Here is a 24856-nt window from a genome sequence, read left to right on the forward strand (position 1 = left end):
AAAATATGAGAGACAAAACTACCAGAACAGGTTTCTTCCTTGTCGTCTGTCCCCCTCTCCTCCCTGTCCCCCTTCTCCTCCCTGTCCCCCTCTCCTCCCTGTCCCCCCTCTCCTCCCTGTCCCCCTCTCCTCCCTGTTCCCCCTCTCCTCCCTGTCCCCCCTCTCCTCCCTGTTCCCCCTCTCCTCCCGGTCCCCCTCTCCTCCCTGTCCCCCTCTCCTCCCTGTCCCCCTCTCCTCCCTGTCCCCCTCTCCTCCCTGTCCCCCTCTCCTCCCTGTCCCCCTCTCTTCCATGTCCCCCCTCTCTTCCATGTCCCCCCTCTCCTCCCTGTCCCCCCTCTCCTCCCTGTCCCCCCTCTCCCCCCTCTCCTCCCTGTCCCCCCTCTCCCCCCTCTCCTCCCTGTCCCCCTCTCCCCCCTCTCCTCCCTGTCCCCCTCTCCTCCCTGTCCCCCCTCTCCCCCCTCTCCTCCCTGTCCCCCTCTCCTCCCTGTCCCCCCTCTCCTCCCTGTCCCCCTCTCCTCCCTGTCCCCCCTCTCCTCCCTGTCCCCCCTCTCCTCCCTGTCCCCCCTCTCCCCCCTCTCCTCCCTGTCCCCCCTCTCCTTCTCCTCTTTCTCTCCCTTTCTCTCTCTTCTTCTCTCCCTCCCTCTCTCCCTCTCTCCCTCCCTCTCTCCCTCCTTACCTGGACAGCGGGGGGAGCGGGCGGTCTCCCCGAGGAGAGGCGTGTGAACTGGTGTCCAGGTACACAACGCACCACGGCGTGCATGCCCCCCTGACAGGTGACCTGGTTCCTGGGCAGGGAGAGCTGGGAGTGGCACTGGGAGAGAACAGGCTCCGTACCCAAACACTTGACCTGCTCTACCCAGTAACCCTTTTTACTGGACAGACCTGCTAGTCTGGAGGGGAGAGAGAGAAGGGGAGGGGAGAGAGGGGGAGAGGAGGGGAAGGGGAGGGGAGAGAGGGGGAGAGGAGGGGAAGGGGAGGGGAGAGAGGGGGAGAAGAGGGGAAGGGAGAGGAGGAGAGGGGAAGAAGGGAGAGAGAAGGGTAGTGGAGAGAGGGTGAGAGGAGGGGAGATGAGGAGAGGGGAAGAATGGAGAGAGAAGGGTAGTGGAGAGAGGGTGAGAGAAGGGGAGAGGAGGAGAGGGGAACAAGGGAGAGAGAAGGGTAGTGGAGAGAGGGTGAGAGGAGGGGAGAGGAGGAGAGGGGAACAAGGGAGAGAGAAGGGTAGTGGAGAGAGGGTGAGAGGAGGGGAGAGGAGGAGAGGGGAACAAGGGAGAGAGATATGAATCATCTTCACCACCATAACAAATGAAAGACAAGCAGAGAAAAACAATAAATAAACAAACAACAAGATATGTACCTTGAAGAGGGATCTGCCAACTTGGTGTCCCATAGTTTCCTGAAAGAAACAGAAGAGTGTTACTACTACCCCTCCTCTACAGACAGAATACTGGTTAATACCTCTACCAGTCCTCCTCTACAGACAGAATACTGGTTAATACCTCTACCAGTCCTCCTCTACAGACAGAATACTGGTTAATACCTCTACCAGTCCTCCTCTACAGACAGAATACTGGTTAATACCTCTACCAGTCCTCCTCTACAGATAGAGTACTGGTTAAATACCTCTACCAGTCCTCCTCTACAGACAGAATACTGGTTAATACCTCTACCAGTCCTCCTCTACAGACAGAATACTGGTTAATACCTCTACCAGTCCTCCTCGACAGACAGAATACTGGTTAATACCTCTACCAGTCCTCCTCTACAGACAGAATACTGGTTAATACCTCTACCAGTCCTCCTCTACAGACAGAATACTGGTTAATACCTCTACCAGTCCTCCTCTACAGACAGAATACTGGTTAAATACCTCTACCAGTCCTCCTCTACAGACAGAATACTGGTTAATACCTCTACCGGTCCTCCTCTACAGACAGAATACTGGTTAATACCTCTACCAGTCCTCCTTTACAGACAGAATACTGGTTAATACCTCTACCAGTCCTCCTCTACAGACAGAATACTGGTTAATACCTCTACCAGTCCTCCTCTACAGACAGAATACTGGTTAATACCTCTACCAGTCCTCCTCTACAGACAGAATACTGGTTAATACCTCTACCAGCCCTCCTCTACAGACAGAATACTGGTTAATACCTCTACCAGTCCTCATCTACAGACAGAATACTGGTTAATACCTCTACCAGTCCTCCTCTACAGACAGAATACTGGTTAATACCTCTACCAGTCCTCCTCTACAGACAGAATACTGGTTAATACCTCTACCAGTCCTCCTCTACAGACAGAATACTGGTTAATGCCTCTACCAGTCCTCCTCTACAGACAGAATACTGGTTAATACCTCTACCAGTCCTCCTCTACAGACAGAATACTGGTCAATACTTCTACCAGTCCTCCTCTACAGACAGAATACTGGTTAATACCTCTACCAGTCCTCCTCTACAGACAGAATACTGGTTAATACCTCTACCAGTCCTCCTTTACAGACAGAATACTGGTTAATACCTCTACCAGTCCTCCTCTACAGACAGAATACTGGTTAATACCTCTACCAGTCCTCCTCTACAGACAGAATACTGGTTAATACCTCTACCAGTCCTCCTCTACAGACAGAATACTGGTTAATACCTCTACCAGCCCTCCTCTACAGACAGAATACTGGTTAATACCTCTACCAGTCCTCATCTACAGACAGAATACTGGTTAATACCTCTACCAGTCCTCATCTACAGACAGAATACTGGTTAATACCTCGACCAGTCCTCTACAGACAGAATACTGGTTAATACCTCTACCAGTCCTCCTCTACAGACAGAATACTGGTTAAATACCTCTACCAGTCCTCCTCTACAGACAGAATACTGGTTAATACCTCTACCAGTCCTCCTCTACAGACAGAATACTGGTTAATACCTCTACCAGTCCTCCTTTACAGACAGAATACTGGTTAATACCTCTACCAGTCCTCCTCTACAGACAGAATACTGGTCAATACTTCTACCAGTCCTCCTCTACAGACAGAATACTGGTTAATACCTCTACCAGTCCTCCTCTACAGACAGAACACTGGTTAATACCTCTACCAGTCCTCCTCTACAGACAGAATACTGGTTAAATCCTCTACCAGCCTCCTCTACAGACAGAATACTGGTTAATATCTCTACCAGCCCTCCTCTACAGACAGACTACTGGTTAATACCTCTACCAGTCCTCCTCTACAGACAGAATACTGGTTAATACCTCTACCAGCCCTCCTCTACAGACAGAATACTGGTTAATACCTCTACCAGTCCTCCTCTACAGACAGAATACTGGTTAATGCCTCTACCAGTCCTCCTCTACAGACAGAATACTGGTTAATACCTCTACCAGTCCTCCTCTACAGACAGAATACTGGTCAATACTTCTACCAGTCCTCCTCTACAGACAGAATACTGGTTAATACCTCTACCAGTCCTCCTCTACAGACAGAATACTGGTTAATACCTCTACCAGTCCTCCTCTACAGACAGAATACTGGTTAATACCTCTACCAGTCCTCCTCTACAGACAGAATACTGGTTAATACCTCTACCAGTCCTCCTCTACAGACATAATACTGGTTAATACCTCTACCAGTCCTCCTCTACAGACAGAATACTGGTTAATACCTCTACCAGTCCTCCTCTACAGACAGAATACTGGTTAAATCCTTTACCAGTCCTCCTCTACAGACAGAATACTGGTTAATGCCTCTACCAGTCCTCCTCTACAGACAGAATACTGGTTAATACCTCTACCAGTCCTCCTCTACAGACAGAATACTGGTTAATACCTCTACCAGCCCTCCTCTACAGACAGAATACTGGTTAATACCCCTACCAGTCCTCCTATACAGACAGCATACTGGTTAATACCTCTACCAGTCCTCCTCTACAGACAGAATACTGGTTAATGCCTCTACCAGTCCTCCTCTACAGACAGAATACTGGTTAAATCCTCTACCAGTCCTCCTCTACAGACAGAATACTGGTTAATACCTCTACCAGTCCTCCTCTACAGACAGAATACTGGTTAATACCTCTACCAGTCCTCCTCTACAGACAGAATACTGGTTAATACCTCTACCAGCCTCCTCTACAGACAGAATACTAGTTAATTCCTCTACCAGTCCTCCTCTACAGACAGAATACTGGTTAATACCTCTACCAGTCCTCCTCTACAGACAGAATACTGGTTAATACCTCTACCAGTCCTCCTCTACAGACAGAATACTGGTTAATACCTCTACCAGCCCTCCTCTACAGACAGAATACTGGTTAATACCTCTACCAGTCCTCCTCTACAGACAGAATACTGGTTAACCTGTTGAGGATGGGGGCGCTGTTGTGACTATTTATGCTAATCGTGTAATTTTTGAAACGGCTTCCAACAAAATCCTTGATCGTACAATATGCATATTATTATTATTATTGGATAGAAAACAGTCTATAGTTTCTATAGGAGTTGAAATTTTGTCTCTAAGTGGAACAGAGCCCATTCTACAGCAATTTCCCTGACATGGAGTCAGATTTCAGAAATTTTGGCCACTGTTCTGGAGTCAGTTAAAAGGGTACTGTTATTGCTATGACTATACGGACACTGCTTACGTCTTCCCCTGGATGCCTTTACGTGATGACGATTTGAATGGGGTCGATTGCGCGTTCACAGGCCCTATAAATAAAAAAACCCTGTAGGTAGGAGCTCCTTTGCAGCTGCGTAATGCGCGTGGAGGACGTCGACCTGCTATTTTTCCAAGCGTTAGTTTAGCCTGTTATATTTTTCCGGTCATGTTTTTACTCGTTATAGGAGTTAAAAACATCATAAGGTAGTTAATTTAAAGCGTTTTATAGCAATTTATATCCGTTTAGTGCGATTTTGGGACATTTATTTCTTTAACGCTGTGAATAGCTGGGCACGCTTCCAGTTCATCCCGAACGCAGTTGGCATTTCCACATGGCAAGAGGACAGCTTTCCACCAAAAGACGATTACTCCCAAGAAAGGATCCTTTGCCCAAGATACTGATGGAAGAACAGCTCAAAGTAGGACATTTTTATTATGATAAATCGTGTTTCTGTCGAAAAACTTTAGTGGCTTAGGACGCCATGTTTTTTGACGTAGCTTCGCTTGGCGCAAACTGTATTGAAAAGTAAGGATAAATTAAAAAATGTAATTCCGCAATTGTATTAAGAATTAAATTGTCTATCAATCCCTGTCCACCCTATATTTTTTAGTCACGTTTATGAGTATTTATGTATAAGAGTAGATCACTGTCTAAGTGGCGCAAGGACATTTTCTGACCAGCTGAGCTACATTTCACATTGTCTAACCATGATTTTGGTGGCTAAATATAAACATTTTCGATCAAACTCTATATGGATTGTGTAATATGATGTTACAGGAGTGTCATCTGAAGAATTCTGAGAAGGTTAGTGAAAAAATTTATATATTTTGGCGATGTTGACTTTTATCGCTCACTTTGGCTAGAATCAATGCTGGGCTGCTATGTGCTATGTGCTATGCTAATATAACGATTTATTGTGTTTTCGCTGTAAGACACTTAGAAAATCTGAAATATTGTCTGTATTCACAGGATCTGTGTCTTTCGATTCGTGTATGCTGTGTATTTTTACGAAATGTTTGATGATTAGTAAGTAGGTAAACACGTTGCTCTAAGTAGTTTTTCTATTCCATTTGTGACGGTGGGGGCAATTGTAACCTATGCCATCTACCTGAAATATGCACTTTTTTCTAACAAAACCTATCCCATACCATAAATATGTTATCAGACTGTCATCTAATGAGTTTTTTTCTTGGTTAGGGGCTATAAATATCTTAGTTTAGCCGAATTGGTGATAGCTACTGGTGTTGGTGGACAAATAAAAGATGGTGGATTATGCTAATGTGTTTTTAGGTAATAGATGTACATCTTTACATATTGTGTCTTCCCTGTAAAACATTTTAAAAATTGGACATGTTGACTGGATTCACAAGATCTGTGTCTTTCATTAGCTGTATTGGACTTTAATGTGTGAAAGTTAAATATTTAAAAAAAATAATTTTTTTGAATTTCGCGGCACTGGTTTTTCAGTGGGGGTGGGGGGGGAGTGCCGCTAGCGGCACACTCATCCTAGACAGGTTAAATCCTCTACCAGCCTCCTCTACAGACAGAATACTGGTTAATACCTCTACCAGTCCTCCTCTACAGACAGAATACTGGTTAAATACCTCTACCAGTCCTCCTCTACTGTTTCTACAATCAGGGGTGCCTTGGCCTAGTGTCCCCCATCCTCTCTCCCTCCCTCCCTCCCTTCCTCTCTACCTCCCCCCTCCATTCCTCCCTCCCTCCTTCGCATTGCTCGCTCCCTCCCTCCTTCCGTCCCTCCCTCTGTCAGGTTAAGTTGAAATGTAAATAAAACCGGCTGTTCTCATAGAGACCTAGTGCTTCTGTGGTTACCCACAATGCCCTAGTGAGGGATCTGAATGTTCCTATTGTAAAGCCAGGTCAACACACACACACACACTCTCTCTCTCTCTCTCTCTCTCTCTCTCTCTCTCCCTCCTTTTTTTCTCTCTCTTTTTCTCTCTCGCTCTCGCTCTTGTCTCTCCTGCTCCCTCCACATTTCTCTCCCATTCTTTCTCTCCCCCTCTCTCCCTCTCTCTCTTTATCTCTCTTGCCTCTCTCTTTGTCCCTCCCCTTCTCCCAGGGTCTGTCTCTCTCTCGCCCCCCCCCCTTTCTCTCCCTCTGCCCCTCCCCTCTCTCCCTCTGTCCCCTCTCTCTTCCCCTCCCCTCTCTCCCCCTGCCCCTCTCTCTCTCCCTCTGCCCCCCCCTCTCTCCCCCTGCCCCTCTCTCCCCCTGCCCCTCTCTCTCTCCCTCTGCCCCCCTCTCTCTCCCTGCCCCTCTCTCCCCCTGCCCCTCTCTCTCTCCTCCCCTCTCTCTCTCTCCCCCTGCCCCTCTCTCTCTCCCTGCCCCCCCTCTCTCCCTCTGCCCCTCTCTCTCTCCCCCTGCCCCTCTCTCTCTCCCCCTGCCCCTCTCTCTCTCCCCCTGCCCCCCTCTCTCCCCCTGCCCCCCTCACTCCCCCTGCTCCTCTCTCTCTCCTCTCCTCCTCTCTCTTCTCTCACTCATCATTTTTCCTTTCCTTCTTCTTCTTCTTTTCCCTCCTCCCTTCATGGGTATTTTAGTCCTGTTGGATGTATGTGTACATGTTTGGTCCAGGAAACCCATGGAAAGAACTATAAATATGCACATAGAATACATTAGATCAAAGCTAACAGAAAGTACAGACACAAGCCCTGGGTTGCCCACATGTCCACGTGTCAGATGTTACAAAACTGTGCATCTCAAATGTCACCCTATGCCTTATGTAGTGCACTACTTTTGACCAGAGGCCTGTGGGATCTGGTAAAAAGTCACTAGCAGTGCACAATATAGAGGATAGTGTCGTTGGGGACGCATGTTGTGAATCTGTTTCATGACCAAAAGGAGGAGTCTCCCTCTCAGACAGAGGACAGGAACAACATGTTGTGAATCTGTTTCATGACCAAAAGGAGGAGTCTCCCTCTCAGACAGGGGACAGGGACACATGTTGTGAATCTGTTTCATGACCAAAAGGAGGAGTCTCCCTCTCAGACAGAGGACAGGAACAACATGTTGTGAATCTGTTTCATGACCAAAAGGAGGAGTCTCCCTCTCAGACAGGGGACAGGGACACATGTTGTGAATCTGTTTCATGACCAAAAGGAGGAGTCTCCCTCTCAGACAGAGGACAGGAACAACATGTTGTGAATCTGTTTCATGACCAAAAGGAGGAGTCTCCCTCTCAGACAGGGGACAGGGACACATGTTGTGAATCTGTTTCCTGACCAAAAGGAGGAGTCTCCCTCCCAGACAGAGGACAGGAACACATGTTGTGAATCTGTTTCATGACCAAAAGGAGGAGTCTCCCTCCCAGACAGAGGACAGGAACATGGACATGTTGTGAATCTGTTTCATGACCAAAAGGAGGAGTCTCCCTCTCAGACAGGGGACAGGACACATGTTGTGAATCTGTTTCATGACCAAAAGGAGGAGTCTCCCTCTCAGACAGAGGACAGGAACATGGACATGTTGTGAATCTGTTTCATGACCAAAAGGAGGAGTCTCCCTCTCAGACAGGGGACAGGACACATGTTGTGAATCTGTTTCATGACCAAAAGGAGGAGTCTCCCTCTCAGACAGGGGACAGGAACATGGATGCATGGCTTCATTTGTTGGTCAGTAAAGTACCGGTGCAGAGTTCCACATTACTGGTGCAGTGGCACAGTCCCAAATGGCACCTTATCCCCTATGTAGTGCACTACTTTTGACCAGGATGGACCCTGGTCACTAGTAGTGCACCATACAGGGAATTGGGTGGCGTTTGGGACTTTAGGTTCCTGTAGACCACATTGGAAACTTCGGGGCTCCAAGTCCAGAAGTTCTATAACAGGATGCACTGTGGGAAAGTAGAGAGAGAACTCCATAAAAGCTGTTATTCACGAAACAGACGTCTTCTGAGAGGACACAGAAGGAGGTGTCCTTTAATAAGACGGCTAACAGATGGATGCACACACACAGTGCTTACACACACACACACACACACACACACACACACACACACACACACACACACACACACACACACACACACACACACACACACACACACACACACACACACACACACACACACACACACACACACACACACACACACACACACAGTGCTTACACACACACACACACACACACACAGTGCTTACACACACACACACACACAGTGCTTACACACACACACACACACACACACACACACACACACACACACACACACACACACACACACACACACACACACACACACACACACACACACACACACACACACACACACACACACACACACACACACACACACACACACACAGTGCTTACACACACACACACACACACACAGTGCTTACACACACACACACACAAACACACACACACACACACACACACAGAGAGAGAGAAACACACACTGGCACTATTTGAGCCAAGAGAGGAATTAGTTTCAGGTCGACCACTTCAAACACCAGTGACCGGAGTCTTCAACGCCAGGATTGTGGGTTTGACTCCCTCTAAGTGGCTTTGGATAAAAGTGTCTGCTAAATGGCTTATATTATTATTCTAATTATAATAATTATTGTGTTTGTATAAGAGCCCCAGATATACACGTCCTGGTATAGCTTACACCACAGGGACTTTAGCAGTAGGAACAAAAACAGAAGAAAATGGAGTGGAACGGGGAGGTACTACCTGTCTGAACTAGTCCAACACGAAACTTTTGTTTTCATTTTCCTTGGAAAGATACATTTGTTTGTGGAGATCACGTTCATGGTAAACGCTGCAGATGTCGGCTCAAACGTGAATGACCTTTGAAAGGCATCGCCGACACTTCCTCAACAAAGAGCGATGCGTTTCGGTTAAAAGATCACTGACAGAAACCACACTGAGAAACAGCCCACCAGAATCACTGACAGAAACCACACTGAGAAACAGCCCACCAGAATCAGAGACAGAAACCACACTGAGAAACAGCCCACCAGAATCAGAGACAGAAACCACACTGAGAAACAGCCCACCAGAATCAGAGACAGAAACCACACTGAGAAACAGCCCACCAGAATCAGAGACAGAAACCACACTGAGAAACAGCCCACCAGAATCAGAGACAGAAACCACACTGAGAAACAGCCCACCAGAATCAGAGACAGAAAACACACTGAGAAACAGCCCACCAGAATCAGAGACAGAAACCACACTGAGAAACAGCCCACCAGAATCAGAGACAGAAAACACACTGAGAAACAGCCCACCAGAATCAGGGACAGAAAACACACTGAGAAACAGCCCACCAGGATCAGAGACAGAAACCACACTGAGAAACAGCCCACCAGAATCAGAGAGAGAAAACACACTGAGAAACAGCCCACCAGAATCAGAGACAGAAACCACACTGGGAAACAGCCCACCAGAATCAGAGACAGAAACCACACTGAGAAACAGCCCACCAGAATCAGAGACAGAAACCACACTGAGAAACAGCCCACCAGAATCAGAGACAGAAACCCCACTGAGAAACAGCCCACCAGAATCAGAGACAGAAAACACACTGAGAAACAGCCCACCAGAATCAGAGACAGAAAACACACTGAGAAACAGCCCACCAGAATCAGAGACAGAAACCACTCTGAGAAACAGCCCACCAGAATCAGAGAGAGAAAACACACTGAGAAACAGCCCACCAGAATCAGAGACAGAAACCACACTGAGAAACAGCCCACCAGAATCAGAGACAGAAAACACACTGAGAAACAGCCCACCAGAATCAGAGAGAGAAAACACACTGAGAAACAGCCCACCAGAATCAGAGACAGAAACCACACTGAGAAACAGCCCACCAGAATCAGAGAGAGAAAACACACTGAGAAACAGCCCACCAGAATCAGAGACAGAAAACACACTGAGAAACAGCCCACCAGAATCAGAGACAGAAAACACACTGAGAAACAGCCCACCAGAATCAGAGACAGAAACCACACTGAGAAACAGCCCACCAGAATCAGAGACAGAAACCACACTGAGAAACAGCCCACCAGAATCAGAGACAGAAACCACACTGAGAAACAGCCCACCAGAATCAGAGACAGAAACCACACTGAGAAACAGCCCACCAGAATCAGAGACAGAAACCACACTGAGAAACAGCCCACCAGAATCACTGACAGAAACCACACTGAGAAACAGCCCACCAGAATCAGAGACAGAAAACACACTGAGAAACAGCCCACCAGAATCAGAGAGAGAAAACACACTGAGAAACAGCCCACCAGAATCAGAGACAGAAACCACACTGAGAAACAGCCCACCAGAATCAGAGAGAGAAAACACACTGAGAAACAGCCCACCAGAATCAGAGACAGAAACCACACTGAGAAACAGCCCACCAGAATCAGAGACAGAAAACACACTGAGAAACAGCCCACCAGAATCAGAGACAGAAACCACACTGAGAAACAGCCCACCAGAATCACTGACAGAAACCACACTGAGAAACAGCCCACCAGAATCAGAGACAGAAACCACACTGAGAAACAGCCCACCAGAATCACTGACAGAAATCACACTGAGAAACAGCCCACCAGAATCAGAGACAGAAAACACACTGAGAAACAGCCCACCAGAATCAGAGACAGAAACCACACTGAGAAACAGCCCACCAGAATCAGAGACAGAAACCACACTGAGAAACAGCCCACCAGAATCAGAGACAGAAACCACACTGAGAAACAGCCCACCAGAATCAGAGACAGAAAACACACTGAGAAACAGCCCACCAGAATCAGAGACAGAAACCACACTGAGAAACAGCCCACCAGAATCAGAGACAGAAAACACACTGAGAAACAGCCCACCAGAATCAGAGACAGAAAACACACTGAGAAACAGCCCACCAGAATCAGAGACAGAAACCACACTGAGAAACAACCCACCAGAATCAGAGAGAGAAAACACACTGAGAAACAGCCCACCAGAATCAGAGACAGAAACCACACTGAGAAACAGCCCACCAGAATCAGAGACAGAAACCACACTGAGAAACAGCCCACCAGAATCAGAGACAGAAAACACACTGAGAAACAGCCCACCAGAATCAGAGACAGAAACCACACTGAGAAACAGCCCACCAGAATCAGAGACAGAAAACACACTGAGAAACAGCCCACCAGAATCAGAGACAGAAAACACACTGAGAAACAGCCCACCAGAATCAGAGACAGAAACCACACTGAGAAACAGCCCACCAGAATCAGAGAGAGAAAACACACTGAGAAACAGCCCACCAGAATCAGAGACAGAAACCACACTGAGAAACAGCCCACCAGAATCAGAGACAGAAAACACACTGAGAAACAGCCCACCAGAATCAGAGAGAGAAAACACACTGAGAAACAGCCCACCAGAATCAGAGACAGAAACCACACTGAGAAACAGCCCACCAGAATCAGAGAGAGAAAACACACTGAGAAACAGCCCACCAGAATCAGAGACAGAAACCACACTGAGAAACAGCCCACCAGAATCAGAGACAGAAAACACACTGAGAAACAGCCCACCAGAATCAGAGACAGAAACCACACTCAGAAACAACCCACCAGAATCAGAGACAGAAACCACACTGAGAAACAGCCCACCAGAATCAGAGACAGAAACCACACTGAGAAACAGCCCACCAGAATCAGAGACAGAAACCACACTGAGAAACAGCCCACCAGAATCAGAGACAGAAACCACACTGAGAAACAGCCCACCAGAATCACTGACAGAAACCACACTGAGAAACAGCCCACCAGAATCAGAGACAGAAAACACACTGAGAAACAGCCCACCAGAATCAGAGAGAGAAAACACACTGAGAAACAGCCCACCAGAATCAGAGACAGAAACCACACTGAGAAACAGCCCACCAGAATCAGAGAGAGAAAACACACTGAGAAACAGCCCACCAGAATCAGAGACAGAAACCACACTGAGAAACAGCCCACCAGAATCAGAGACAGAAAACACACTGAGAAACAGCCCACCAGAATCAGAGACAGAAACCACACTGAGAAACAGCCCACCAGAATCACTGACAGAAACCACACTGAGAAACAGCCCACCAGAATCAGAGACAGAAACCACACTGAGAAACAGCCCACCAGAATCACTGACAGAAATCACACTGAGAAACAGCCCACCAGAATCAGAGACAGAAAACACACTGAGAAACAGCCCACCAGAATCAGAGACAGAAACCACACTGAGAAACAGCCCACCAGAATCAGAGACAGAAACCACACTGAGAAACAGCCCACCAGAATCAGAGACAGAAACCACACTGAGAAACAGTCCACCAGAATCAGAGACAGAAAACACACTGAGAAACAGCCCACCAGAATCAGAGACAGAAACCACACTGAGAAACAGCCCACCAGAATCAGAGACAGAAACCACACTGAGAAACAGCCCACCAGAATCAGAGACAGAAACCACACTGAGAAACAGCCCACCAGAATCAGAGACAGAAAACACACTGAGAAACAGCCCACCAGAATCAGAGACAGAAACCACACTGAGAAACAGCCCACCAGAATCAGAGAGAGAAAACACACTGAGAAACAGCCCACCAGAATCAGAGACAGAAACCACACTGAGAAACAGCCCACCAGAATCAGAGACAGAAAACACACTGAGAAACAGCCCACCAGAATCAGAGACAGAAACCACACTGAGAAACAGCCCACCAGAATCAGAGACAGAAACCACACTGAGAAACAGCCCACCAGAATCAGAGACAGAAACCACACTGAGAAACAGCCCACCAGAATCAGAGACAGAAACCACACTGAGAAACAGCCCACCAGAATCAGAGACAGAAACCACACTGAGAAACAGCCCACCAGAATCACTGACAGAAACCACACTGAGAAACAGCCCACCAGAATCAGAGACAGAAAACACACTGAGAAACAGCCCACCAGAATCAGAGAGAGAAAACACACTGAGAAACAGCCCACCAGAATCAGAGACAGAAACCACACTGAGAAACAGCCCACCAGAATCAGAGAGAGAAAACACACTGAGAAACAGCCCACCAGAATCAGAGACAGAAACCACACTGAGAAACAGCCCACCAGAATCAGAGACAGAAAACACACTGAGAAACAGCCCACCAGAATCAGAGACAGAAACCACACTGAGAAACAGCCCACCAGAATCACTGACAGAAACCACACTGAGAAACAGCCCACCAGAATCAGAGACAGAAACCACACTGAGAAACAGCCCACCAGAATCACTGACAGAAATCACACTGAGAAACAGCCCACCAGAATCAGAGACAGAAAACACACTGAGAAACAGCCCACCAGAATCAGAGACAGAAACCACACTGAGAAACAGCCCACCAGAATCAGAGACAGAAAACACACTGAGAAACAGCCCACCAGAATCAGAGAGAGAAAACACACTGAGAAACAGCCCACCAGAATCAGAGACAGAAACCACACTGAGAAACAGCCCACCAGAATCAGAGAGAGAAAACACACTGAGAAACAGCCAACCAGAATCAGAGACAGAAACCACACTGAGAAACAGCCCACCAGAATCAGAGACAGAAAACACACTGAGAAACAGCCCACCAGAATCAGAGACAGAAACCACACTGAGAAACAGCCCACCAGAATCAGAGACAGAAACCACACTGAGAAACAGCCCACCAGAATCAGAGACAGAAACCACACTGAGAAACAGCCCACCAGAATCAGAGACAGAAACCACACTGAGAAACAGCCCACCAGAATCAGAGACAGAAACCACACTGAGAAACAGCCCACCAGAATCAGAGACAGAAACCACACTGAGAAACAGCCCACCAGAATCAGAGACAGAAAACACACTGAGAAACAGCCCACCAGAATCAGAGACAGAAAACACACTGAGAAACAGCCCACCAGAATCAGAGACAGAAACCACACTGAGAAACAGCCCACCAGAATCAGAGAGAGAAAACACACTGAGAAACAGCCCACCAGAATCAGAGACAGAAACCACACTGAGAAACAGCCCACCAGAATCAGAGACAGAAAACACACTGAGAAACAGCCCACCAGAATCAGAGAGAGAAAACACACTGAGAAACAGCCCACCAGAATCAGAGACAGAAACCACACTGAGAAACAGCCCACCAGAATCAGAGAGAGAAAACACACTGAGAAACAGCCCACCAGAATCAGAGACAGAAACCACACTGAGAAACAGCCCACCAGAATCAGAGACAGAAAACACACTGAGAAACAGCCCACCAGAATCAGAGACAGAAACCACACTCAGAAACAACCCACCAGAATCAGAGACAGAAACCACACTGAGAAACAGCCCACCAGAATCAGAGACAGAAACCACACTGAGAAACAGCCCACCAGAATCAGAGACAGAAACCACACTGAGAAACAGCCCACCAGAATCAGAGACAGAAACCACACTGAGAAACAGCCCACCAGAATCACTGACAGAAACCACACTGAGAAACAGCCCACCAGAATCAGAGACAGAAAACACACTGAGAAACAGCCCACCAGAATCAGAGAGAGAAAACACACTGAGAAACAGCCCACCAGAATCAGAGACAGAAACCACACTGAGAAACAGCCCACCAGAATCAGAGAGAGAAAACACACTGAGAAACAGCCCACCAGAATCAGAGACAGAAACCACACTGAGAAACAGCCCACCAGAATCAGAGACAGAAAACACACTGAGAAACAGCCCACCAGAATCAGAGACAGAAACCACACTGAGAAACAGCCCACCAGAATCACTGACAGAAACCACACTGAGAAACAGCCCACCAGAATCAGAGACAGAAACCACACTGAGAAACAGCCCACCAGAATCACTGACAGAAATCACACTGAGAAACAGCCCACCAGAATCAGAGACAGAAAACACACTGAGAAACAGCCCACCAGAATCAGAGACAGAAACCACACTGAGAAACAGCCCACCAGAATCAGAGACAGAAAACACACTGAGAAACAGCCCACCAGAATCAGAGACAGAAACCACACTGAGAAACAGCCCACCAGAATCAGAGACAGAAAACACACTGAGAAACAGCCCACCAGAATCAGAGACAGAAACCACACTGAGAAACAGCCCACCAGAATCAGAGACAGAAACCACACTGAGAAACAGCCCACCAGAATCAGAGACAGAAACCACACTGAGAAACAGCCCACCAGAATCAGAGACAGAAAACACACTGAGAAACAGCCCACCAGAATCAGAGACAGAAACCACACTGAGAAACAGCCCACCAGAATCAGAGACAGAAAACACACTGAGAAACAGCCCACCAGAATCAGAGACAGAAACCACACTGAGAAACAGCCCACCAGAATCAGAGACAGAAACCACACTGAGAAACAGCCCACCAGAATCAGAGACAGAAAACACACTGAGAAACAGCCCACCAGAATCAGAGACATAAACCACACTGAGAAACAGCCCACCAGAATCAGAGACAGAAAACACACTGAGAAACAGCCCACAAGAGTCTAGGAACAGCTCTACACCCAGAAACAGCCCACCAGAGTCTAGGAACAGCTCACACCCAGAAACAGCCCACCAGAGTCTAGGAACAGCTCTACACCCAGAAACAGCCCACCAGTCTAGGAACAGCTCCACACCCAGAAACAGCCCACCAGTCTAGGAACAGCTCCACACCCAGAAACAGCCCACCAGTCTAGGAACAGTTCCACACCCAGAAACAGCCCACCAGTCTAGGAACAGCTCTACACCCAGAAACAGCCCACCAGTCTAGGAACAGCTCCACACCCAGAAACAGCCCACCAGTCTAGGAACAGCTCCACACCCAGAAACAGCCCACCAGTCTAGGAACAGCTCCACACCCAGAAACAGCCCACCAGTCTAGGAACAGCTCTACACCCAGAAACAGCCCACCGGTCTAGGAACAGCTCCACACCCAGAAACAGCCCACCAGTCTAGGAACATCTCCACACCCAGAAACAGCCCACCAGTCTAGGAACAGCTCCACACCCAGAAACAGCCCACCAGTCTAGGAACAGCTCCACACCCAGAAACAGCCCACCGGTCTAGGAACAGCTCCACACCCAGAAACAGCCCACCGGTCTAGGAACAGCTCCACACCCAGAAACAGCCCACCGGTCTAGGAACAGCTCCACACCCAGAAACAGCCCACCAGTCTAGGAACAGCTCCACACCCAGAAACAGCCCACCAGTCTAGGAACAGCTCCACACCCAGAAACAGGCCACCAGTCTAGGAACAGCTCTACACCCAGAAGCAGCCCACCGGTCTCCACACTGTCCATGTAAGCTAAATCATTGTGATCTAAAAGTCTAAACTGATCCTAGATCAGCAGTCTTCCTCTGAGACGCTTAATACATAATGGCCCCTGGTCACACAACTTAAGCGCCTCTCCTACCGCTCAGACCTCACTGTGTTATCAGGAGTCTTGGCTCGGTGCCAGTCTGCTAGTTACTTTATGCAACACGATGGGGTTCCACCACAAGATCCCTCCCTGGACACGTTGGAGACTGAGAGAGGGGGGGGGGCACACAAGGCAAACATCTTATGAAATCCAGAAGTTAGGAAACAAGGACAAAGGCACAGTGAGCTGAAATTGCTTAAACACTCATCACTGAAGGGGAGGGGGAACACATCTGTAAAAACTTAAACAACAGATAAAAGAGTATGTTCAGACCAAGAGAGAGCCACGTGATTGGTCAGTGGGGGAGCGGGGTAAGAGCCACATGATTGGTCAGTGGAGGAGTGGGGTTATCAAATCAAATTGTATTTGTCACATTCTTTGTAAACAACGGGTGTGGACGAACAGTGAAATGCTGACTTACGGCCCAACGATGCAGAGAGAAAGAACATAGAGAAATAATAGAAAAGTAAAATACGTAATAATACAAGTAATAATAGACACACAATGAGTGGGGTTATAGCTGACACAGCAGGTCAGTCAGTGGGGTTATAGCTAACACAGCAGGTCAGTCAGTGGGGTTATAGCTGACACAGCAGGTCAGTCAGTGGGGTTATAGCTGACACAGCAGGTCAGTCAGTGGGGTTATAGCTGACACAGCAGGTCAGTCAGTGGGGTTATAGTTGACACAGCAGAGTCAATGGACCATGATAAAAGGATATTTAGGTTGTGTGGTACCCTATTCTTAGTGAGCAAGAGGTGTGAGGGCGAGGAGGAGACGTGACTGTTTGCATGTAGAATCCCTTTGGCCAAAGGGTTGGGAAAACTTGGCCAGGACTGGACCGGGTTGGGAAGACTTGGCCAGGACTGGACCAGGTTGGGAAGACTTGGCTAGAACTGGACCGGGTTGGGAAGACTTGGCTAGGACTGGACCGGGTTGGGAAGACTTGGCTAAGACTGGACCGGGTTGGGAAGACTTGGCTAAGACTGGACCGGGTTGGGAAGACTTGGCAAGGACTGGACCGGGTTGGGAAGACTTGGCTAGGACTGGACCGGGTTGGGAAGACTTGGCTAAGACTGGACCGGGTTGGGAAGACTTGGCAAGGACTGGACCGTGTTGGGAAGACTTGGCAAGGACTGGACCAGGTTGGGAAGACTTGGCAAGGACTGGACCGGGTTGGGAAGACTTGGCTAGGACTGGACCGGGTTGGGAAGACTTGGCTAGGACCGAACCAGGTTGGGAAGACTTGGCTAAGACTGGACCAGGTTGGGAAGACTTGGCTAAGACTTGACCGGGTTGGGAAGACTTGGCTAGGACTGGACCGGGTTGGGAAGACTTGGCTAGGACCGAACCAGGTTGGGAAGACTTGGCTAAGACTGGACCAGGTTGGGAAGACTTGGCTAAGACTTGACCGGGTTGGGAAGACTTGGCTAGGACTGGACCGGGTTGGGAAGACTTGGCTAGGACTGGACTGGGTTGGGAAGACTTGGCAAGGACTGGACCAGGTTGGGAAGACTTGGCTAGGACTGGACCGGGTTGGGAAGACTTGGCTAGGACAGGACCGGTTTGGGAAGACTTGGCTAGGACTGGACCGGATGAGGCCAAAGTGAACTTGGCCAACCAGTAGAGTAAGACCAAACCAGACTAAAGTACCATTTGGCACCACAGAAGAGACAGTCATTCACTGACTCATAAACCAACCTCTCAACCTCAAGTCAAACGCCCAGAACCCCAGGACCAGCCCAAATGGCACCATATTCCCTATTCAGCGTTCTGTTTTAGAACAGGGCCCTCTGGTCAAAATGTAGTGCAGTATATAGGGAGTATGATGCCGTTTGGGACACAGCTGTCCATCCCTGACAGATACTGAAGTTATGCTCTCTGAATCAAACGGTAGAGCAGAGATGGCTGTGCTTGTCCTTCTATCATTCATCTACTCTGTGGTTTAGGTGTAAGGAGGCTAAGTCACCATCATTCATCTACTCTGTGGTTTAGGTGGAAGGAGGCTAAGTCACCATCATTCATCTACTCTGTGGTTTAGGTGTAAGGAGGCTAAGTCACCATCATTCATTTACTCTGTGGTTTAGGTGTAAGGAGGCTAAGTCACCATCATTCATTTACTCTGTGGTTTAGGTGGAAGGAGGCTAAGTCACCATCATTCATCTACTCTGTGGTTTAGGTGGAAGGAGGCTAAGTCACCATCATTCATCTACTCTGTGGTTTAGGTGGAAGGAGGCTAAGTCACCATCATTCATTTACTCTGTGGTTTAGGTGGAAGGAAGCACCGGTCACCGGTTTAAAAATAAATAATATTGTCTGCCATCTGCTCTTCCAAATGACTGGCTGACAAAACGGGATGCCAGCACAGGGCCCACTAACTGACTACTGAGGTGAAATGTTTGTCTAAAAAACTCTAGAGTTGTGTGTGTGTATAAACACCTTTAAGCTCTGTGTCAACATTGGCCTAACGTTCTCTTTGAAACAGATTTAGAAACTGTAGAGAGATTTGGAGAGACGAAAGGCTGGCATCAAATCCCTGTTATTTCCTGTGAGAGGGGGAACAGCAAACGTGGCAATGTTTTCATCTCATGAAAAAAAATAATGAAAAAAACAATTTTTTTTCTCTCTCTGGTGGTGAAACATTCACAGCCTCTCACAACCTCTCACAACCTCGCACAACCTCGCACAGCCTCGCACAGCCTCACACAGCCTCTCACAACCTCTCACAACCTCTCACAGCCTCTCACAACCTCTCACAACCTCGCACAGCCTCGCACAGCCTCGCACAGCCTCGCACAGCCTCTCACAACCTCTCACAACCTCTCACAACCTTTCACAGCGTCTCACAACCTCTCCCCAGCCTCACACCTCGTCAACTGGGGCAGAAAAACTTCAGTTAAAAAGCTGAAAATCTTCCCCAGAAAGTGGATTCATAGATGAGGAACCTGTGGAGGTCTCGGTGGGTTTAGTGACATAGAGTTGGAGAGAGGGCACCTCTTTGTGTCTTTGCCATAATGGTGTGCCAAGTGCTCCCCCTATCCAACTCTATGGTTTGTGACCTCAATCAGGAAGTGACTGTAAAGAGAAACAGATAAAACAAATGTAGCAGTGTGTGTGTGTGTGTGTGTGTGTGTGTGTGTGTGTGTGTGTGTGTGTGTGTGTGTGTGTGTGTGCCCTCCACCTCTCCATCTCTCTATTTCTCATCTTTCTATCTCTCTATCCCTCCATGTCTCTATGCATGTGTGTGTGTGTGTGTGTGTGTGCCTTCCACCTCTCCATCTCTCTATTTCTCATCTTTCTATCTCTCTATCCCTCCATGTCTCTATGCATGTGTGTGTGTGTGTATGTTTATTCAGCAGCCTAACCTGGACATTAGCTGTAATTATCTGGGATGTAAAGACAGTTTAGGGTAGAGGAGACATCCTCCACACATGCCGTAAATAAAGCCTGTGGCTGGATGGACAGACAGAGGTGGTCTGTGTGTCTGTAGGCTTTAAAGGTCTGTGCCTTTATAAAGGTTATTTACAGATGGACAGATGGACGAGATTCACCAAGACATCCATCGCCCGGGTAATGGACTCTACAGGTCTAAGTGTTCTAGAATAGGACTGTATAAGTGACAGGTGGGGAACTTGGTGAAATAATGGAACTACTGTAGCCTACAAAAACACAACCAAAGATAATTGTATCAATAAACGTTTCTCACTGAAAGACCCAAACCTTTCCCAACCAAACCGTATAGCCACTGAAACACAGTTACTGAAACCTGAGGTAGGCTGCAGAGAGAGAAGAGAGAGAAACAGATAGAGAACGAGAGATAGATGCAGTGAGAGATAGACAGAGAGAACAGAAACAGATAGATAGATGGGGTGAGAGATAGACAGAGAGAACAGAAACAGATAGATAGATGGGGTGAGAGATAGATAGAGAGAACAGAAACAGATAGATAGATGGGGTGAGAGATAGACAGAGAGAGAACAGAAACGGATAGATAGATGGGGTGAGAGATAGACAGAGAGAGAACAGAAACAGATAGATAGATGGGGTGAGAGATAGACAGAGAGAGAGAGAGAAAACTAGAGAGTTTTTATAAGACTTATAGGAAGTGCTGTCGTATGCTATTTCCACCGGTTGTGTATAATTACATGAGATTAGAGGATACGTTCCTGGACTCCATCCAAACATGATGCTCCTCCTCCTACAGCCAGCCTCTGACATTAGTAACATACTCTTTAAGGTTACGTCCCAAATCACACCCTATTCCCTATTTCGGGCACTACGTTTGACCAGGGCTTTGATTTAAAAAAAATAGTGCACTAAAAAGGCAATAGCTAGTTATTTGGGACACACACCTGCTCTTTAAGATTATTTAAAAGTGCATAGCCTACTATGATGAGGCAAAGTCCAGACATGCAGGCATGGTTAGCTCAATGCTAGTGAGTAACTGCTGGTCTGGATGGTGGTAGTAATGCTAGTGAGTAACTGCTGGTGTGGATGGTGGTAGTAATGTTAGTGAGTAACTGCTGGTGTGGATGGTGGTAGTAATGTTAGTGAGTAACTGCTGGTCTGGATGGTGGTAGTAATGTTAGTGAGTAACTGCTGGTGTGGATGGTGGTAGTAATGCTAGTGAGTAACTGCTGGTGTGGATGGTGGTAGTAATGCTAGTGAGTAACTGCTGGTGTGGATGGTGGTAGTAATGCTAGTGAGTAACTGCTGGTGTGGATGGTGGTAGTAATGCTAGTGAGTAACTGCTGGTGTGGATGGTGGTAGTAATGCTAGTGAGTAACTGCTGGTGTGGATGGTGGTAGTAATGCTAGTGAGTAACTGCTGGTGTGGATGGTGGTAGTAATGTTAGTGAGTAACTGCTGGTGTGGATGGTGGTAGTAATGCTAGTGAGTAACTGCTGGTGTGGATGGTGGTAGTAATGTTAGTGAGTAACTGCTGGTGTGGATGGTGGTAGTAATGTTAGTGAGTAACTGCTGGTGTGGATGGTGGTAGTAATGCTAGTGAGTAACTGCTGGTGTGGATGGTGGTAGTAATGTTAGTGAGTAACTGCTGGTGTGGATGGTGGTAGTAATGCTAGTGAGTAACTGCTGGTGTGGATGGTGGTAGTAATGTTAGTGAGTAACTGCTGGTGTGGATGGTGGTAGTAATGCTAGTGAGTAACTGCTGGTGTGGATGGTGGTAGTAATGTTAGTGAGTAACTGCTGGTGTGGATGGTGGTAGTAATGCTAGTGAGTAACTGCTGGTGTGGATGGTGGTAGTAATGCTAGTGAGTAACTGCTGGTGTGGATGGTGGTAGTAATGTTAGTGAGTAACTGCTGGTGTGGATGGTGGTAGTAATGCTAGTGAGTAACTGCTGGTGTGGATGGTGGTAGTAATGTTAGTGAGTAACTGCTGGTGTGGATGGTGGTAGTAATGCTAGTGAGTAACTGCTGGTGTGGATGGTGGTAGTAATGCTAGCTCTGCGGAGAGTGGGCACACACATATGCACCCCCCCCAACACACACACACACACACACACACACACACACACACACACACACACACACACACACACACACACACACACACACACACACACACACACACACACACACACACACACACACACACACACACACACGTTTATGTGAAAAATGGGGACGTCAAAATGGAGACACACCTTTCCATACACACACACCCTCTCTCCCTTACCTGTAGACGGTGTGGTCGTATGCCTCGGCGGAGGGGTATCCCAGCATGCCACACACCACACGGCTGCTGCTGAGGTCCCAGCCCTGGTCGCACACATGACGCCACCTCCCAGCATGCTTCACTTCTAAAACGCCCTCTGACAGCAGGCCGGTGCGGACACCTGTCAGAACGGGCCGGAGACGTACCTCCTCCAGCCTCACCCTACTGGCCGTCTGGGGGAGGGGAGGGGAGGGGGAGGGGGATAGGAGAGTGGGGATGGGGAGGAATGGGGGAGGGGAGGAATGGGGGAGGGGAGGGGAGAGGAGAGGAGGGGGATAGGAGAGAAGGGATGGGGGGGAATGGGGGAGGGGAGGGGAGAGGAGAGGAGGGGATAGGAGAGAAGGGATGGGGAGGAATGGGGGAGGGGAGGGGAGAGGAGAGGAGGGGGAGGGGGATAGGAGAGAAGGGATGGGGGGAATGGGGGAGGGGAGGGGAGGGGAGAGGAGAGGAGGGGATAGGAGAGAAGGGATGGGGAGGAATGGGAGAGGGGAGGGGTGAGGAGGGGGAGGGGGGATAGGAGAGAAGGGATGGGGAGGAATGGGGGAGGCGAGGGGAGAGGAGGGGGAGGGGAGATAGGAGAGTGGGGATGGGGAGGGGGATAAGAGAGAAGGGATGGGGAGGAATGGGGGAGGGGAAGGGAAGGGAGAGGAGGGGGAGGGGATAGGAGAGAAGGGATCGGGAGGGGATAGGGGGGGATAGGAGAGAAGGGATCGGGAGGGGATAGGGGGGGATAGGAGAGAAGGGATGGGGAGGGGAGAGGGGGGGTGGGGATAGGAAAGAAGGGATGGGGAGGGGATAGGGGGGGTGGGGATAGGAAAGAAGGGATGGGGAGGGGATAGGGGGGGATAGGAGAGAAGGGATGGGGAGGGGAGAGGAGGAATGGGGGAGGGGAGGGGAGGGGAGAGGAGGAATGGGGGGGAATGGGGGAGGGGAGGGGAGGGGAGAGGAGGAATGGGGGGAGGGGAGGGGAGGGGAGAGGAGGAATGGGGGGAGAGGAGGAATGGGGGAGAGGAGGGGGAGAGGAGAGGAGGAATGGGGGAGGGGAGGGGAGAGGAGGAATGGGGGAGAGGAGGGGAGGGGAGAGGAGGAATGGGGGAGAGGAGGGGAGGGGAGGACTGGGGGAGGGGAGGGGAGGGGAGAGGAGGAATGGGGGAGAGGAGGGGAGGGGAGAGGAGGAATGGGGGAGAGGAGGGGAGGGGAGAGGAGGAATGGGGGAGGGGAGGGGAGGGAGAGGAGGAATGGGGGAGGGGAGGGGAGGGGAGAGGAGGAATGGGGGAGGGGAGGGGAGGGGAGAGGAGGAATGGGGGAGAGGAGGGGAGGGGAGAGGAGGGGAGGGGAGAGGAGGAATGGGGGAGGGGAGGGATGGGGAGAGGAGGAATGGGGAGAGGAGGGGAGGGGAGAGGAGGGGAGGGGATGAGGAGGAATGGGGGAGGAGGAGGGGAGGGGAGAGGAGGAATGGGAGGAGGGAGAGGGGAGAGGGATGGGGAGGAATGGGGGAGGGGAGGGGAGGGGAGAGGAGGAATGGGGGAGGGGAGGGGAGGGGATGGGGAGGAATGGGGGAGGGGAGGGTGAGGGGAGAGGAGGAATGGGGGAGAGGAGGGGAGGGGAGGGGAGGAATGGGGGAGAGGAGGGGAGGGGAGAGGAGGAATGGGGGAGAGGAGGAATGGGGGAGTGGAGGAATGGGGAGAGGAGGATGGGGGAGAGGAGGGAGGGGAGGAGGAATGGGGAGAGGAGGGGAGGGGAGAGGAGGAATGGGGGGAGGAGGGGATAGGAGAGAAGGGATCGGGAGGAGAGGATAGGGGAGAGGAGAGGAGAGAATGGGGATCGAGGAGGGGATGGGGAGGAGGGATAGGAGAGAAGGGATGGGGAGGTGGAGGAGAGGGGAGGGTGGGGATAGGAAAGAAGGGATGGGGGAGAGGAGGATATGGGGGGAGAGGAGGAATGGGGGAGAGGAGGGGAGGGGAGGGGAGGAATGGGGGAGAGGAGGAATGGGGGAGGGGACAGAA

The 24856-nt window shown here is 49.3% G+C and overlaps 1 protein-coding gene across 1 annotated transcript in view; it reads right to left on the reverse strand.

Annotated features, from left to right (window-relative positions):
• Positions 1-676: 676 nt before the first annotated feature.
• The window catches only part of LOC129849293 (lysyl oxidase homolog 4-like), a gene marked incomplete at its 3' end in the record, with an annotated part of 30610 nt that continues 6430 nt past the window's right edge, over positions 677-24856 (reverse strand). The window contains 3 exon segments of the mRNA XM_055916221.1: positions 677-890; positions 1355-1393; positions 22812-23023. Coding sequence (XP_055772196.1) covers positions 677-890; positions 1355-1393; positions 22812-23023 — 465 coding nt within the window.

This window comes from Salvelinus fontinalis, unplaced genomic scaffold (assembly GCF_029448725.1).
Source record: "Salvelinus fontinalis isolate EN_2023a unplaced genomic scaffold, ASM2944872v1 scaffold_1424, whole genome shotgun sequence".
Classification (NCBI taxonomy): Eukaryota; Metazoa; Chordata; class Actinopteri; order Salmoniformes; family Salmonidae; genus Salvelinus; species Salvelinus fontinalis.